We start from the raw sequence: 16,766 nt of genomic DNA on the forward strand, positions 1-16,766 counted from the left end.
TGACTCGTGTTTTTTAATAGATGAATTAAAACACTAAACTCTAATTTCTGCGGATTATTTTAAGTTTACAGAATATAACATGTGGTAAGACGACGAGTTTTACTTCTCACTGTCCATGTTATGAATGATTGCGTTTTTATGATGCGTAGTAAAACGACCCCCTCTTCTTCTTCTCTGTGTTGTTCTTGTGTGTGTGTGTGTGTGTGTGTGTGTGTGTGTGTGTGTGTGTGTCTTAGAAGTCAAATAATACATTAGCCATACTTAAAAAAAACATCTGAATTTCATTTAGAACTGAGATTCTAAGTTGTAAGCAGAAATCTTATGCACAGCCAGAAACATGTTTCCCCACTTTCACAATGCTGAGGTGCCAAATCCACAACCCCCCAACAAATGGTTTATTACACGCGGGTGTGAAGGGCAAGCTTTACTTACACAGCCTCACACACAGTAGATTTTTAAAGTTTTTTTGGGTACAGTGGTTTAGCCACAGATGCAACATCCACTTTTGATAAAGATCACTCCACCTGTTTATTTCTTAAGAAATTAAGCATCTTTATTAAGCTCTTATTTATACATGTCTACACAATAATAGACACCGTGTGCTCTGAGACGTTATAGTCTTCTACTTCTGCTTCCTATTTTCTATGAGTTTTCTATGAGTCTGTTGTGGCCAGTGCGATCCTCTATGCTGTTGCATGCTGGGGGAGCAGGCTGAGGGTCGCAGATGCCAACAGACTCGATAAACTGATCCGTAAGGCCAGCAATGTTGTGGGGATGGAGCTGGACACCCTCAAGGTGGTGTCGGAGAGGCGGATGCTGTCCAAGATAAAGACAATGTTGGATAACACCTCCCACCCACTCCATGACATGCTGGTCAGTCACAGGAGCACGTTCAGTGAGAGACTGAGATTACCGAAAAGCACCACTGAACGACACAGGAAATCTTTCCTGCCTGTGGCCATCTCCCTGTACAACGCATCCACTTAACACACTGTTTGCTGCTACAGCTACACATGTTTCTTTTCCAGCTATTTATTTATGAGTGACTTATGTATGTATGTATGTATGTATGTATATATATGTATATATTGTACTATTCTTAGTTAGTGTATTGTCTGTCTTGTCTTAATGTTGGTTTATAATGGAGCACTGTAACAAAAAATAATTTCCCCCAGGGATCAATAAAGTATTCTGATTCTGATTCTTCCATCGGTTTGGATTTTTAAACTCCCAACCTTTCAGTTTGTTATGAACGACTTATATTTCTAACATTTTGTGATGTAAAAGTGAACCATGTTTTTTTTTTTTTTTTTTTTTTTTTTTTGATGGAAGGACTTAAGACAGGAGTTATTTAAACAATTCTAAATGACAGTGTGATGGCCATAGTACTTTATGTGGGCCAAATGTGTTAAGGATAATGTTTATCAATGTAAAATTGCAAAGAACCTTTGAATAGATTATAACATTTTGTAAACAGTTACCTCAGAAGCTGTATTGGTAGATCTATGTATGTAAGGTAAAACTATCCACAGTACTTCCACTTAAGTAGCTAAACACATAAAGTCACCCTTACCAATAATACGCTGCTCCTTAAAAAAGTAGCACAAACAGACAACTGACTGAGCAATGATAAGTAGAGCTACCCGAGGCCGATACTCAAGCAGAAGAAAATTAAAAGTTGTTGTTTTTGTGGCTCGAAAAATTAAAGAATGTATGTTTAATAATTCAACAAGACCCACACCTTCAACACATGTACATCCAAATTTTGGAACAGGCTCAACATTGCTGTTGTTCAATAGTTTTTATCCGTTTGAAAAAGTCATTTTACGGCTTTAATGTTTCCAGCTGATAAGGAGAATGAGTGCGTTTCAAATGAGCGTCCGAAGGCTTTAAACATCTGCTTAGTCTGTAACGACAGTATCAAACTACAGAGCATTGTTTTTACTAAAATTCAACATTTTCAGATGAAAATTTGGCTACTTTTTTTTTTTACTGTAACACCCACCTCAACGCCGTTGTTAGGATACTCTTGGTGATCACATTTTTTCATATTTATGCTTCTGGCACTGAGGGTATCTAATACGCATGTTGTCGCTGTGTTTTGTACTACCAGCTGTGAGGGCTCTGCTTTTGCTTTGAGCAGTCTGTTTTTATTTTGTCTCGTGAGTGTGTGTTTTTCAAACGAGATCCTCGTCAGTTTGATTTTGTTACCACAAACTTTGTGTGAAGTTCACAACAGAGGTAAAGAGATTTAAACACCCCAGTTTAAGGAGGCAGGCAGGGGTTGGACCACCTGCACAGGACAGGTGAAGCGGAGAGTGTCCGGGGAGATGTGCAGCAGAAGCAGAGGGAACATTTTACTAGATGATAAATGGCAGATTTAGATGATTAAGGATTTGTTGACAAGATTAAAAGACACGTCCGTCAGAGTTCAACAACATTACAGTTTGATTAAATAAAACTTTTTTAAACTACACAAGGGTCATTTTCTCCTCTGATAGTAATCATATTAAACATGTCAAGAAAGAAAGAGTATAAAGAAAATAGTAAATGTGTGTCTAATTAAACTCTTCCTGTGAGCCTTACATCATCCTTTAATATGTTTGGTGTTACAAACTTGAAGAAGCACAGAAAAGATCATCAGACATTAATCTAATCAGTTTTCAGCCTTCATTCGTATTGAAAAGTTGAAATCTTCCCTGCTAGACCCAAGTGCAGCGTTTAACACCGTCGGCCATAACATTTTATTACAGCTATTATTAAATGGAGAGTGCTCTTCACACACTGAGGTTAATTATGAAGCTCCACAGGCTTCTGTGCAAAGACCAGTTCTGTTTACATTATACGTGCTTTAGAAGGCATAGCATAGCACAGGTCAGCTCAGCAACATCTCGACTTTGGCTTGTTTTTTCTGGTTAACGTAATTTAGAATTAAAGTTTAGTGTTCTTAGCATTTAGGATGGCCGTGGCGAGTAACTCAAGTGCTGTAAACATTTCATCAAAAGTTATCTGAGTTGGAAGGGTGGCTGTTAATAAGCCATTCTTAAGGAAGGAGAACAGAGAAAAATAAGGCTGAGGTGTGCCAAATTACACAAGAAATTGACTGGAAAAAGAAATCAGCTGTAATATGTCTTATGGAGTAATGAATCCAAATTTGAAATATGCATGGAAGAGGTCCGAAGAGAGATACAACAGTGAATGTCTATAGCCGTCTTTAACACAGCGTGGATACTCTACCGTGCTTTGAGGCTGGATTTCAGCCAGTGTTGTTGGAGCTCTTATCCAAATTAATCAAATTATGAATGTAGAAAAGTTCCACCAGATTTTGATCGACCATGTAATACCAAGTAATGTCTGATTGGCAGCAACTTTCAGTACGACAATGATCGCAAACATACTGCCATTGTAGTCAAAGTATGCCTGGATGAAACAACGCATCAGTCATGGATTGATCTCTCCAGGGTTCGAACCTCAAGATAATCGAAGCAGTGTGGGATCATCTTGACAGAAAACAAAACAAAAGGCATCCAGCATCCAAAGAAGAGTCTCGGATGTCTTTCAAGAAGCCTGCAGAACTAAGAAATTACAAGAAAGCTTACCTATTAGAGTTTAAGCTGCGTTGAAGAATGAAAGGCAGCTTTAACTGAACAAAAGGGTAAAAAAATCCCACATTGACGGCTAACTCAAGAGACAAAAAGCATTAGAACTCAAGTCATTACCGTACTTAAGGATAAATAAGTTAATTAATTACATTAATGCATAAGCAGAAAATAACCTACAGTAACTGCTTTGCGATATGGAAGTGCAAAAGACAACTGAAAGGGAGGATAGTTTCTATTAAGGGACAGAGGAACGATAAGAAACGATAAGAAATCAAGGAGTGTGGTGTAGATAAGTGAGGAAATCCGATCATTACTACAAATTTAGTTGAAATTTAAATATTTTAACTATGGTGTGTGAGGTGGGCCCCTGGGTGCCTCCTGTGAGGGCTGTCTGTTTTCCACATTCTGCAACGGTAAAATACGACTTAGAGGCGGATATTTGTTTTACCAAATGGACAATTGCTGTTGACAAAACTCGCCTCATGGTTGACTCTGAGAAAAAAACTCTTTCCCACAGAGGGGAATAAACTTATTCGAATATGAGCTTTTTTCCACTAAGGCTTATTTTATGGGGAGATGTACGAAATTATTTACCGGGTTACAAGCAATGATAATATCGGCTGTTGACTCCTCATTTTCATTTTCTGTCTATTGAGAAAACCCAGTGTAAAAGTAGCTAAAAGTAATGAAGAAAAAAACTTTGGTCTGACAAGGAGCAGGCTGCGCAAAACCTACCTTATAGATGTTTTAATAATAATAATATTGTTTTGGGGGGCGCGTTATAGGTTATAAGCATTGAGAAAAAACTGATATCTGATATCTCACTCCTCCTTGACCCGCGGTGTGTGTGTGTGTGTGTGTGTGTGTGTGTGTGTGTGTGTGTGTGTGTGTGTGTGTGTGTGTGTGTGTGTGAAACAAGATCGCCTGTCACGGCAATTATGGTTTGTTTTTTCAGTCCCTTGTAAAAGGGATTCTCAAAAGGAAAAGTAGTATTCAAAGAAAAGTATTCACTAAGGGATATTTATTCATTTTTACACATACGGGGTAGGCAGCCTGTAGGTTACAAGCGGATAGAAAGTTCTTCTTTTCATCACAAGCTATGGTGTAGCCTAAAAATGCAATTTGTTGCTAGGCAGATCATCTTAAAGGTTTTTTTTACTGCGTCTGTATTATAGGAAAATAAAATACTATTGAAATCTCTACAGGAAGTCACTCTTTATTCCCATTAAGAAATACAGAGAAAATCGTCATAATATTGAAACAGAATTCAGACTATGAGTTTGCGGAAAACTAGCTGCCGCTCTGTCTCTCTATACAGCACAAAATCAGCTGCTGCATCACCGCTGTGCTTCAGGAACCAAACCCCTCCCCTCATGTATATGGAACATGACGCATCAGGTCTGAAAATGACTAGACAATTCCGGAGTATTTCCGGAAGTGTCATAAGGTCCGGATCGAGGCCTTCCTTAGTAAATATGCTGTATTTGAATATGGCATATTCAAAGCCTTCTTCTTTGGGAGAGCAGATCTCATCGGACACAGGAGAGCTGCTGGGCTGCAGAATGAAATCCATCTTGTGTGTCTGAGGCTTAGAAATTGTGAACTCCTCCTCTCTGCTTTTATTCTCCTCCCTCTAAAAACTTTTTTCTTTTTTTTTCCCAACAACAGATGGCGCGCTTCCGGAGGTTTACCCCCCCTCCCTTCTCAGGATGCAATTCGACACGCTTAGCGACAGATGGCGCGCTTCCGGGGTTCGCCCCCCCTTCTCCGGATGTCGGGGGGTTCCCGCCCCCCCCCCCTTCTCCGGATGCAATTCGTCACGGTCATTACTCGCTTCCGGGGGGGAGGGGCGAGGTCAAAAGGTCATGATTAGGGCCATCAATCACTTCGGATTAAATTTTGTCATAAACCGTATGGGAGTATCTCTCTACTTATTCATGATAACAACAATGACAATAATAGAGCTTTGGGTATCAGTGTTAAAAGAGTGCTACAAAGTGCAAAGAAACCATGGAAAGAGAAGACAAAGGATAGCTGAAGCTGCATAAAAGGAAGAGCCAAGCTATTTCACGCCTGAGAAGTTTTAAAATGAGACACTTGAGGCTGTGGGATCAGGTTGAACGGATTTTATTTAAAAAAAAACATCACAAGCACACATAAAACACACACCAAAACAGGACCCCTCTTGGAGAACTTGTCGTAAAAGTAAATTTTTAGTAACCATAAAAAATGAAGGTTTTGTACTAATTCAAAAAAGCTGAGCGCTTGGTGGTGAACTGAATCAAAGGCTAAATACTGTCAAGAAATTAGCATGCAATGAGGGACCTTATTAACCCCGCTAAGACAACTGCCACATCCTGTTGATGTCTTTTTGTGGATCTCATTTTCGAGCTCAGTGCATAACTTAAGGTATACCGTGCAGTTCTCTCACTGCCCCCTGCAGAGCTCAACTCGGCTGAATCAAACAGAATTAGTGATAAAACTGGGACGACACAAGGAACTTTCTATTTGACTGAAGTGGATGAAAAAAGTGGTGCTCTTAAAAGATGTTATAAACTTTGTTTCTGCACAAAGTAAAGTCAACTAAATGTGTGAGTGTGTGTGTGTTTGCACTTTTTTCAGGTCAGAACCAGTTCTAGCTAGAATAAAAGAAAACCACAAGAGGATTATCTTGCCGTCAATCGACAACATCAAGCACGATACCTTTGAGGTGGAGCGCTATGAGAACTCTGGCCATGGCTACAACTGGGAACTGTGGTGCATGTACATTAATCCACCCAAAGAGTGGTGGGAGGAGGGAGACATGTCTGCACCAATAAGGTATGCCAGCTTCTCCCATTTAAACGTGAACACAGATCTCACACTTCTGAGATGTATTTTTTTCCACTTCTTTAAGATTTTCAATAAAACTGCCACCAAGTTCTTTTTTTAGTTTTGGGGAAGATTAGGGGAAAACAAGAAAAAAAGCTCCTGATGGGAAACCAGACTTCATTAAAGCAATAAAAAAATTACAGCCTAAATTAGAGAGTGGTGAAAATAGGATTTTAATTATCTGATTATCACCCATATATTTGTGTTAAATTGGATTTCCTTCCATTCTTTAATTAAAAATAAGAATAAATTGCATGAGTATGCACAAAAATGTTTAGATTTACCCTCCACATAATAGGCTGAAATATAAAGTGTGAAACTTTGCATAGTGGAGATTTGGGTTGTAGAAAAGTACTCCAAAATAAACATCAGATAAAGCCACAAAAAAACACATTCTGGTGTTTGCAAACGCTCAGTGTCACATGATAGTGTGTTTTCCTGGCTGCAGGACGCCTGCCATGATTGGATGCTCCTTTGTGGCCAATCGGGACTACTTTGGAGAACTCGGTCTACTCGACTCAGGCATGGACGTCTACGGAGGGGAGAACATCGAACTAGGCATCAGGGTTTGTGTGTCACCCAGTTTCCTCTTGTTCCTGCTCCCTCTTTACCCCTGTAGGTTTTAAGTGGAGCAGTGGCCACCGTAGCGTGGCACCACTGATGAGGCCCCATTAAGAGTCCTGGAGGACCAGTCCTGTGTGAGCAGCTCACAGCAGGGCAATGGAGATAAATAGGTCACGTAGAGCAGAGCAGGAAGGTTGGAGTTTGTTTCTGTACATTTTGAGAGATTGGAGAGTCTTTTGTTTTTCTGCAAGGTTATTAGATTTTTCCTGAAAAAATAACGTCAAACATTTTCACAACCCGAGTGTGTTGGCTTTTATCCAGCAAGCTAAACAATCAAATATTTTTAGAAAGACAAAAACGGTTGCCTTGTCTTTGAGTTGACTTGGTCATAACTTGAATCTGAAATGGAAAGTTCTTATATCTTGTCATCAAAAATATCAAGATTCCCCCCAAAATTAAGTCTAGATAAGTAAACGTGTACAGATGCAATAAAACAGCTAAAATTCAGCTTCAACGCACCTATAAATATATTACAACTGCTGGAGATGAAGTATTAGCAAAGACATGAATCTAGCCCACAATGTCACATCTCAAGAACCACATTTCTTTCTGTTCCTCTTTTACTACAAAGCAGTGGGACACATATCCAGAGTTGCCCTGCGACAACAACATTTCTACATTTCACTACAACCCTTACAAGAGGATTGTTTGGATGTGTCCAGGGAGAAGGCCCTCATTCAGAGAAACTCTTTCATAACAAGCACTTGAATCAATGACTGTTTGGGTTTTAACAGGATTCTTGGGATAATGAATGTTAAGCGGTAGATATCAGCACCTCTATGGGGCAATTTTGCATGGTTGTTGTCCAACATCTTTTACATGAAATCATAGTACTGCTTATTTATCTTAGAGTGTGGCAGAGAGCAGTAAAATGTTTTTTTTTGGCATACCCTCTGTTGGTTAGCACCCGTGTCCTTGGGTAACAGAAACACATAGGTTATCTTTAAAACCTATGTGCCCATTTTCTGTTTGTAGTGCTCCTTATCTGTGGATGGAACATGTTTCATATTGTTCCCAGTGTGAAGAAAGACTGACGGACCTACTTTTTATCCAGTAGGAATGTTTGTCAGGAGTGAAATAGGTTGCATCTGTGCAATTGTTTGGCGACCTGTCAGTTTGAAGTTTCTGTTACGCTCACATCACTTTGACGTGGGTTCAGATAGCTTGGATATCCATGTCTTCATTATGTTCACAGCAGAAGGCTCGTGGGTTGGACACACTCAGCAGATACTTTATTAGATACACCTTGTCAGTATTAGGTTGGACACTCTTTTGCCTTCAGAGCTGTTTTAATTCTTCATGGCATAGATTCAACAAAGTACTGGAAACATTCCTCAAAGATTGATCGTGGCATGATGGCCTCATGCAGTTGATGCAGATTTGTCAGCTGTGCATTCACGATGGGAATCTCGTGATCTATCTGATTGAGATCCCCTGACTGTGGAGACTTTCCTGTTAGCTCACAAGAGTAGCACCTGATATGGTCCTCTGCTGCTCTAGCCCAAATTCTTCAAGGTTCACGGTTCAAAGTAATGCAAAAGTGGTTTTTAAGAAGAAGTTATCTGTTTTACTGTTGCCTTCTTGTCAGCTCAAAGCAGTCTCTGGTCGGGTCTGGTATCAACAAGATATTTTCACCCAGAGAACTGTCTCTCATTGGATATTTCCTCTTTTTTGGACCATCCCTTGGGATAACCCTAGAGATGGTAATACAGAAATATCCTAGTAGATCAGGAGTTTCCAAAATACTCAGACCAGTCCTTCTGTCAACAACAACCATGCCTAACGTGTCTTAAATCTTCTTTCTTTTCCATTTTGATGCTCAGTTCTTCTGTGAGTACCCTGCCGAGATCCACTTTCTGGGTAAATTATTCATTATGAGAGCAGTTAATCTCCTTTTGAAGCTTGTGGATGTGCACAACAATTCTACCTAACAGTGAGAGGTCAATTCAGGGTCCAGTGGTTTGATCTCACTCACAGTCCTGCATGAATGAATTCACAGCACCATGTCCTGTTCTCATCTGTTCTTCAAGGGGTTTTCCTCTGAAGCCTCTGTGTTTGTTTAAGGGCTGTGTTTTTCTGTGGCTGGGATAGTTCCTAATTGGTCAGTTGCTGGCTTTGCACATTTGTTCTCCAAACCTGCAGAGGATACCTCAGTCTTGACCTGCTGATTTTGATGGCTATCATTGTGAATGAAGTAAGGATTACAGCTAGGTCATTGGATTCCACCACTGATCAACTTAGAGATTGTAGCTACATGATGCCCTTATTTGGGCATGTCCATTTTTCCTGAGGTTGTGTAGAAGCTTTTGGAAAAAGGGATGAGTACCACTGGCTGTTTCCAGAGAGGATCCTGGGAGGAAGTTATCTTGTTCAGCTTCCTATTTCTTCAATAGCAAGTCTGCTAGGTCAAAAAGCTCTTTTTTAAAGTTTTGCATTAAGAGCTGTTTCAGTAGCTCTAGATGCACCATAACATTGTTCTAGCCATTCTGATATCATTTTCAGCTCAGCTGCTGGGTGGTTTGTATGAGGAGATAATTGATTCAACCTTCATGCTCTGAGGTTTCTTTTCTAAACCACTTCACAAGCAGGTGAAGCTCTTCTGCTGCAGTTAATTCTTAAACCTTTAGCACCAAAAATGAATGATGTCCAGTAGTTCTCCACTTTATCATTATACTTTCTTTGACCTCTGTTAATGAGAAGCAACAAAAGGAACGAATCTTGGTCAGGAAGAAGAAATACTCTTGTACACATTTAAGGCTATTCATCATCTCTCTCCTCCATATCTCTCTGATCTGGTTCAGATCACTGCCCCATCTCGATGTCTTAGATCTTCTTCTTCCCTTTCTCTCTCCGTCCCTTCCCCCCGTCTTGCCACCATGGGGAGCAGGGCTTTCAGCTGCTCTGCTCCACGACTCTGGAATTCCCTACCTCCTGATTTAAGAAATATCTCTTCCATCTCTCTCTTTAAGTCCCAACTCAAAACTCACTTGTTGTCTTATGCTTTTATGATTGTGTAAACTGCTTGCTTTTATGCTTCTTTTTTTATTCTGTTGTTGTGTAGCTCTTGGGGCTATGCTAGCATTCATGTCTTATTGTTCTGGCCCGCTGTCCTACATCAAAGCTGGGAAATAGCATGGTGAACTGTAGAAGATGTTTTGGCCACATCTTCAAGCATGACTTGTGCTTCTGACCGTCTCTTCTTGTTGATCTTTAATGACATGCCTGGAATCATCATGGTGTATTCGCTGACTGGGAGAGTGCTCTGGATGATACGTTGTCACAGCAAACAATATAAGTAAAAAAACATGCATTTATGTATGTATACTCACAGTTGGAGCTTAAAAGTTAACCCAGTGCTGAAGTGCCGAAAACCTCAGCTCCTCTTGATGCCCCTTAAGGTTGGCTAGAAAAAAATGAATAAAAGCAACAATTAGATATTTTTTATATAACAGAAAACAAGAAGAAAAACCGAGAAGGACTTCTAAATGTACAGATTTAGCTTTCATTAGTTCCAGCACAAAGAAAACACGTCCTTCCAGGTGCTCTATGCTCCAGCTGTTAGCTGTAATTGACTTTATAAATCAGGACATCGCGGCGACTGTGCATCTGCCTATTTATATTTCCTGCTGCCCAGCAGCCAGCAGTATATTATTGTGAGCTTTAATTCATACTCCTACTACCCACAGGTGTGGCTGTGTGGAGGCAGTATGGAGGTGCTGCCTTGCTCCAGAGTGGCTCATATTGCACGAATGAAGAAACCTTACCACAGTAACATAGCTTTCCACACACGCCTTAATGCCCTGCGTGTGGCAGAGGTCTGGATGGATGAGTACAAGTCCAATGTCTACCTGGCCTGGAACATCCCCATGGAGGTGAGAACGGCATTTTTCTGCACCAAGACCTCTCTTAGAGAGGATGCTGTCAGTCATGCTTGTCTGTTTGTGACTATCAGATGTCCATGTTCAGAGCCAAACAGTTTTTCTTTTGGTTCCACAATTTATGTAGAGACTTTAGGCATAATAACTTCCTTTGCTCTTGCAGAACCACGGTATTGATTACGGAGACATATCACAGAGGGTTGCACTGAGGAAGAGTCTGCAATGTAAGAGCTTTCACTGGTACCTAGACAACGTTTACCCAGAGATGAGGAGGTACAACGATACGCTGTTCTACGGTGAGGTGAGCCATGAAGGACAAAGACACAGGAAAAAGTAAGTTTGTAGATGTAAGATCTGATGTACAAATTAAACCACTGAAATTAAATAAATGATACTTACACAAAGTCCTAAGAAACTTGTATCTCCTCCACAGACCAAAATATAACAAGAAAGCAGGGACTCAGACAGCATGTACATCCACATCTTCTCAGCTGTTAATAGAAAATAAATGAGATTTAGAACTTTGTCTGATCCACACTGACACATCCTTGTTTTTAGCCTTTATACATTTTTAATCGGTAATTATTTTGGGGAATATTCATATTTTATGAATTAAGTCTGACTCTTTTTTTTTGTGTATTTAAGGTCCGCAATTCTAAAGCAAGCCACCTGTGTATGGATCAGGGTGTGAAGGAGAACCACACAGCCACCCTGCACCCATGCCATGGGTGGGGTCCTCAGGTACAACACTCTTCCTCACCACCATACTAAAGAGTATACTCCATCTTTTTCCAGTTGCTTTGCTTTCTCATGAAAACATACAGTGAGCTTCTCCGGTGATGTGATTTGCAGCTGTGTCTCAATCACAGGCTCAGCTGAAATCCTCCAAGGAGCGAGTTCTGCTGTCAGAATAAAATTGTGTCTTGCACTTTTTGTGTTGAAGCCCTGAGTCAGCCAGTGTCAGCTCTTCATCCCTTCAGCCCTAAGGGCCTCTCTTTTTAGCTCACAGTGGTAAACAGGTGCTTTAGGCAGAAAGTCAAGGCTTCAGTGGTAAAATGCTAAAGGAGCTAAAATTTCAATTCAATTCTGGAAAAATGAGTGCCGCTGATAGGTTTGTAGCTTGAACCCATCCGCTGGAACGTTAAAGGCAATATAATTACACTGCAAAGCAAGACACGAAGTAGGCAAGCTTCATGTTACTCGTGCACGGGAGAGAACCGGACAATCGCCGTTCCTTCGCTTGGCCCCAGTTGCTCTCGTCCGTCCTCCCGTACCACTGTCCTTTTATTGAGGTTACATGAATATGCATAAGTTCGTTAACATATGACGTCTACATACACACAAAGAGTAATAAATTCAAATTCAAATTTTATTTGTCACATACACAGTCATACACAGTACGATATGTAGTGAAATGCTTGGACAACTGCTCGTGACCTAAAGAAAACAAAAAAGGAAAGGCTATGAATAAGGTAGGAAATAAATATGAAAAATTAAAAAGGGGTAAATTTAACTAGGAAGGAATAAAATATAAATTAAGGTTAAAAATGAAATAACTGTACAACACAAATTAGAATGAAGGGTAAATTTAACTGGGAAGAATAAGATAAAATATATAAATTAAAGTTGAAAATAAAATAACTGTACAACAAAATACACCAATACACAGTATAGAACTATATAAGAATGTATGAAGAAATCTAAATATAAATAAATATATACACAATAACAGCAGCTGTACAAGTATTAACCGGAAATGAAGAATATAGTGACCAGTGTTGTGCAAAAACAAAGTCCAGAAAGTCCAGTGTGTGTGTAAGAACTGTATGTGTGGGTCAGTACTGTGTGGTGGTGTGATTGAGAGACCGTATCGCCTGCGGGAAGAAGCTCCTCCTCAGTCTCTCTGTGTTGGTCTTCAGGGAGCGGAATCGCTTTCCTGACCTCAACAGAGAGAACAGTCTGTTGTTGGGATGGCTGAGGTCCTTCACGATCTTCCTGGCCTTGGTCCAGCACCGCCTGCTGTAGATTGAGTGCAGGTCAGGGAGCTCGGAGCGGATGGTGCGCTCAGCTGACCGCACAACCCTCTGTAGAGCTCGTCTGTCCTGCATGGTGCTGTTCCCGAACCAGGTTAAGATGTTTCCCGCCAGGATGCTCTCTATGGTGCACGAGTAAAAGTTCCTGAGCACTTTGGAGGGCAGTTGGAAGTCTCTCAAGCGTCTGAGGTGGTAGAGACGCTGACGGGCCTTTTTCACCACGGTGTTGATGTGACAGGACCATGACAGGTCCTGCGTGATGTGAACTCCGAGGTATTTGAAGCTGTCCACTCTCTCCACTGGGCACTCGTTGATGACGGGGGTCTGGTAGTTCCTCTCCTGCTTAGTGCTGAAGTCCACTATCAGCTCCTTTGTCTTACTGACGTTTAGAAGGAGGTTGTTCCTCTGGCACCAGTTCTCCAGATTCCTAATCTCCTTCAGGTAGGCCGTCTCGTTGTTATCAGAGATCAGGCCCACCACGACGGTGTCGTCAGCAAACTTGATGATGGTGGTGGAGCTGGTAGTGGCCACACAGTCATATGTGTACAAAGAGTACAGCAGGGGGCTCAGAACACACCCCTGGGGGGCTCCAGTGCTGAGAGTGGTGGAGGCTGAGACATGTCCGCCCATCCTTACTGCGTGCGTGTGTGTGTGTGTGTGTGTGTGTGTGTGTGTGTGTGTGTGTGTGTGTGTGTGTGTGTGTGTGTGTGTGTGTGTGTACTGCTGATCAAAGGGTCAAACATCCTTGGTCAGGAAGAGGGTAGCCTCCCCCTCACCCTAGATGGTTCATCCTAGATAACACGGTGAGGAAGTCCTGCAGTTCATCTAAACAAAGACTAGACTAGAACAGACGCAACTACGTTAATCCTACCATAAAACAATAAAACACGGTATGACCTCTCATGCTCCCAAAGTGCTGTCTAATACACACACAGTTTGCAGACTATCAAGGATCAAAACCTCTACCAATCTACAATTAATTACAAAACTCTAAGCATATATAAGTAAATATTTCTAAGCATAAATGACAATCAACAATACAAATCGAACAGCCGCATCACACTTTCTTCACAAGACATGCTTCAGTTGCATTTTTTAAAGTTATCCTTTTGATGGAACAAAAAGTCTTCAGTTTTTATTAGACCACCAGTTTTTCACACTTGCACTTCCACGGAGATAAAAGCGACCCCATGGTGTCTTAGCGTGGGTTCTCTCCAGGTAGTCCGGCTTCCTCCCACAGTCCGATGACATGCACGTTAGGTTAAATGGTGACTGGCTGTAGGTGTGTATGCAAAACAGATAAAGCACATAAGTGCATAAAATAAAGTGCGATATGAATATCTGTGAAAAGATGAATGTAACTTGTAGTGGTCAAAGATACTAGAAAAACATTTTAATAAATACTCTGTTCTTAAGAAGAAGCAGTGACATCTAGGGACCACAAGTGGGATTTTTTAAGATTTTGAGTCCAAACGCTGTTAAATCACCTAACTTTTGTATGATGTACTGCAAACAGGATGCAGTTACTCTGCAAAAAGACCCAAACTGGGCTGACTGGGTGGTTGATGGAAAGCTTTATCTTTATATCTTTTGCAAGGCATTGCAACCACTATTCATGCTTTGTTAGGAACAGAATGCGATATAAACAATTTCCCAATCAGTCTTTATCGTCAGCACACTCAAAGCCTCAGAGCTAGATGCAACCAAAGGAACTGTTTTATCTGCACTGCTAAAGTGGAAATTACTATTAATCTGAACGAAAAAGCTGAAGTGAAAGACACAAAGGTTAGAAAACAGAGCGGGAAGAATCTGACTCACTTCTGCTTTTTCTTTCTGTCAAGTTGAGAAAACTGCAGAATTTGGTGTATATAAAATGTTAGGGCTATATGTGGGTTAGAACTCTGCTGAAACAACACTGTGATTAGCAGTGATGTACAGGAAAATCTTTGTGTTTAGCACTCAGTGAAGAACAAAGACATGTTTTGCCTCTCAGCAGTATTGGGAACAACACCATCCTCTTGTTCAAAGCAGCAAAAAAAAAACCCAACAGCTTGCATAATCAAGGAAAATTCCTGCCAGGTTACCTTCAACTTGTACATCATCACATACTTATTTCATCGTTAGCTAATAAAGAGAAGAGTATTCACTCAGCCAGTTCAGTAACTTTCCGTTTACTGTATGTGTGACGTATCTGTTTTCCTCTTAGTTAGGACGCTACACTAAAGAAGGTCAGCTGTTTCTGGGACCCCTAGGCAGCACTGGTGAGGACACTCGTTGTGTGGTGTACGATCAGATGAGCAACTTTCCTCAGCTCCTCAATTGTGAAAAGGTGACCAACGTGAAACAGAAGACATGGCATTTCTCTCAGGTCAGAAGTGTAAAGAAATCTCTTTTTCAATGATATAACTGAGTGTTTATAAGAGAAACTAAAATTTACTGGCATAGAGTTGAGAGGAAAAGTATCTATATGTCAGATTTTAAAAGGGACCTATTGAGCTCATGTCTGGGTCCATTCTTTTTTCTCTTGGACTCTAATATGAGAGTAGCTTTGCATGAATCTTCATTTCTCTCATACTCAGCATTGCTGCAGCCCCGTAGTTCATGCTTTATCTGACAGAACCGCCTTTATATTCCGAATACCTCCGTTGAAGCCACCTTTCTTTGTGTTAAAACCCTCACAAACAGAAGGTTTTAACACCGGGGCCAGTAGGACTTCACAGATAGATCTGTCTGTTTGTGATGACTATATTAGGATATCATCTCTGCTATTACTGAAATCAAAGCAGTCTGGTTAACGGGGATTATTTGCACATAAATTGAGACTTTGGCTATGATTAATATGAACAATAACTGTTGTAAAATTATATTTATGCTAGAAAATAAGGGGTCCTCTTAAGACAACTAAACCCAGACTGCTTAAAGGGTAACAAGCGACTCAATATACCTTTTACTTTGGCATTGATTCTCTTTTTCTTTTAATGTGAAAAACCTTTTGTAAGTCAATTTTCTGTTGGTCTTTTAGTTCTGTTTGGGTAACCTTTAAAAACTAAAGAGTTACAGCCTGTAGCACGGGAAGAGGAGAGCTTGAACAGTGATGCTGCAGACCTTCTGCCACATCGATTCTTTGTCACACAGCAGGACAAGCAGTGAAGAGTCCTGCAGACGTAGAAGTCTTAGGGAAATAGGGAGACCTTACTTATTTTATATAGATGTAAGGTAAAAAGTTAGTGCCATTTGTTTAAGAAAGAGGTTGCAACAGTTCACATAAGGCCCGGTCTGGTTACATACTGTTCTGTCACCATCACGCATTGTTCACAGACCATCTGTGAAATCTGTTAAAACCAAAGTATTGTATCTCCTTCTGCCTTGCAGAACGAATCGATCATAAATCGGGCTACTGGACGCTGTCTGGAGGTGGTGCCGGCTAATGTTTACTCCGGCCACCTGCTGGTCCTGCAGCCCTGCTCGGGGCAGAGGTGGACCATCAAGAACACTATGAAGCAGTGATCGCCTGGCCAGTTTCATTGGGACCAATTACAAAGGCTATTTCCAAGAGCTGTCACCTGACGTTACCTTGGCCAGTGGACAATCAATGATGCGGGGGCTCCTTAGCTTTTGAAATAAGACTCAAAAATAGATGGCTTTAAGGAGACGAGTGATGAGGTGGTTTGGAAACAATTGATGTTTTTTTGTTTTTGTTAGTTTTTTTTTAAAAACATGGACATTCAACGTGGTGAAAGTTTAGCATGAGGACCATT

General features: G+C 40.8%; 1 protein-coding gene across 1 annotated transcript in view; it reads left to right on the forward strand.

Annotated features, from left to right (window-relative positions):
- The window catches only part of LOC146618548 (polypeptide N-acetylgalactosaminyltransferase 17-like), a 28,635-nt gene extending 12,120 nt beyond the window's left edge, over positions 1–16,515 (forward strand). The window contains 7 exon segments of the mRNA XM_085370088.1: positions 6,225–6,422; positions 6,922–7,039; positions 10,784–10,969; positions 11,139–11,276; positions 11,621–11,716; positions 15,215–15,376; positions 16,381–16,515. Coding sequence (XP_085226214.1) covers positions 6,225–6,422; positions 6,922–7,039; positions 10,784–10,969; positions 11,139–11,276; positions 11,621–11,716; positions 15,215–15,376; positions 16,381–16,515 — 1,033 coding nt within the window.
- Positions 16,516–16,766: the final 251 nt, after the last annotated feature.

Source organism: Diplotaxodon limnothrissa, linkage group LG14, assembly GCF_057381915.1.
Source record: "Diplotaxodon limnothrissa isolate DT_005_m linkage group LG14, D_limnothrissa_male_GT1.1, whole genome shotgun sequence".
NCBI classification, from domain to species: Eukaryota; Metazoa; Chordata; class Actinopteri; order Cichliformes; family Cichlidae; genus Diplotaxodon; species Diplotaxodon limnothrissa.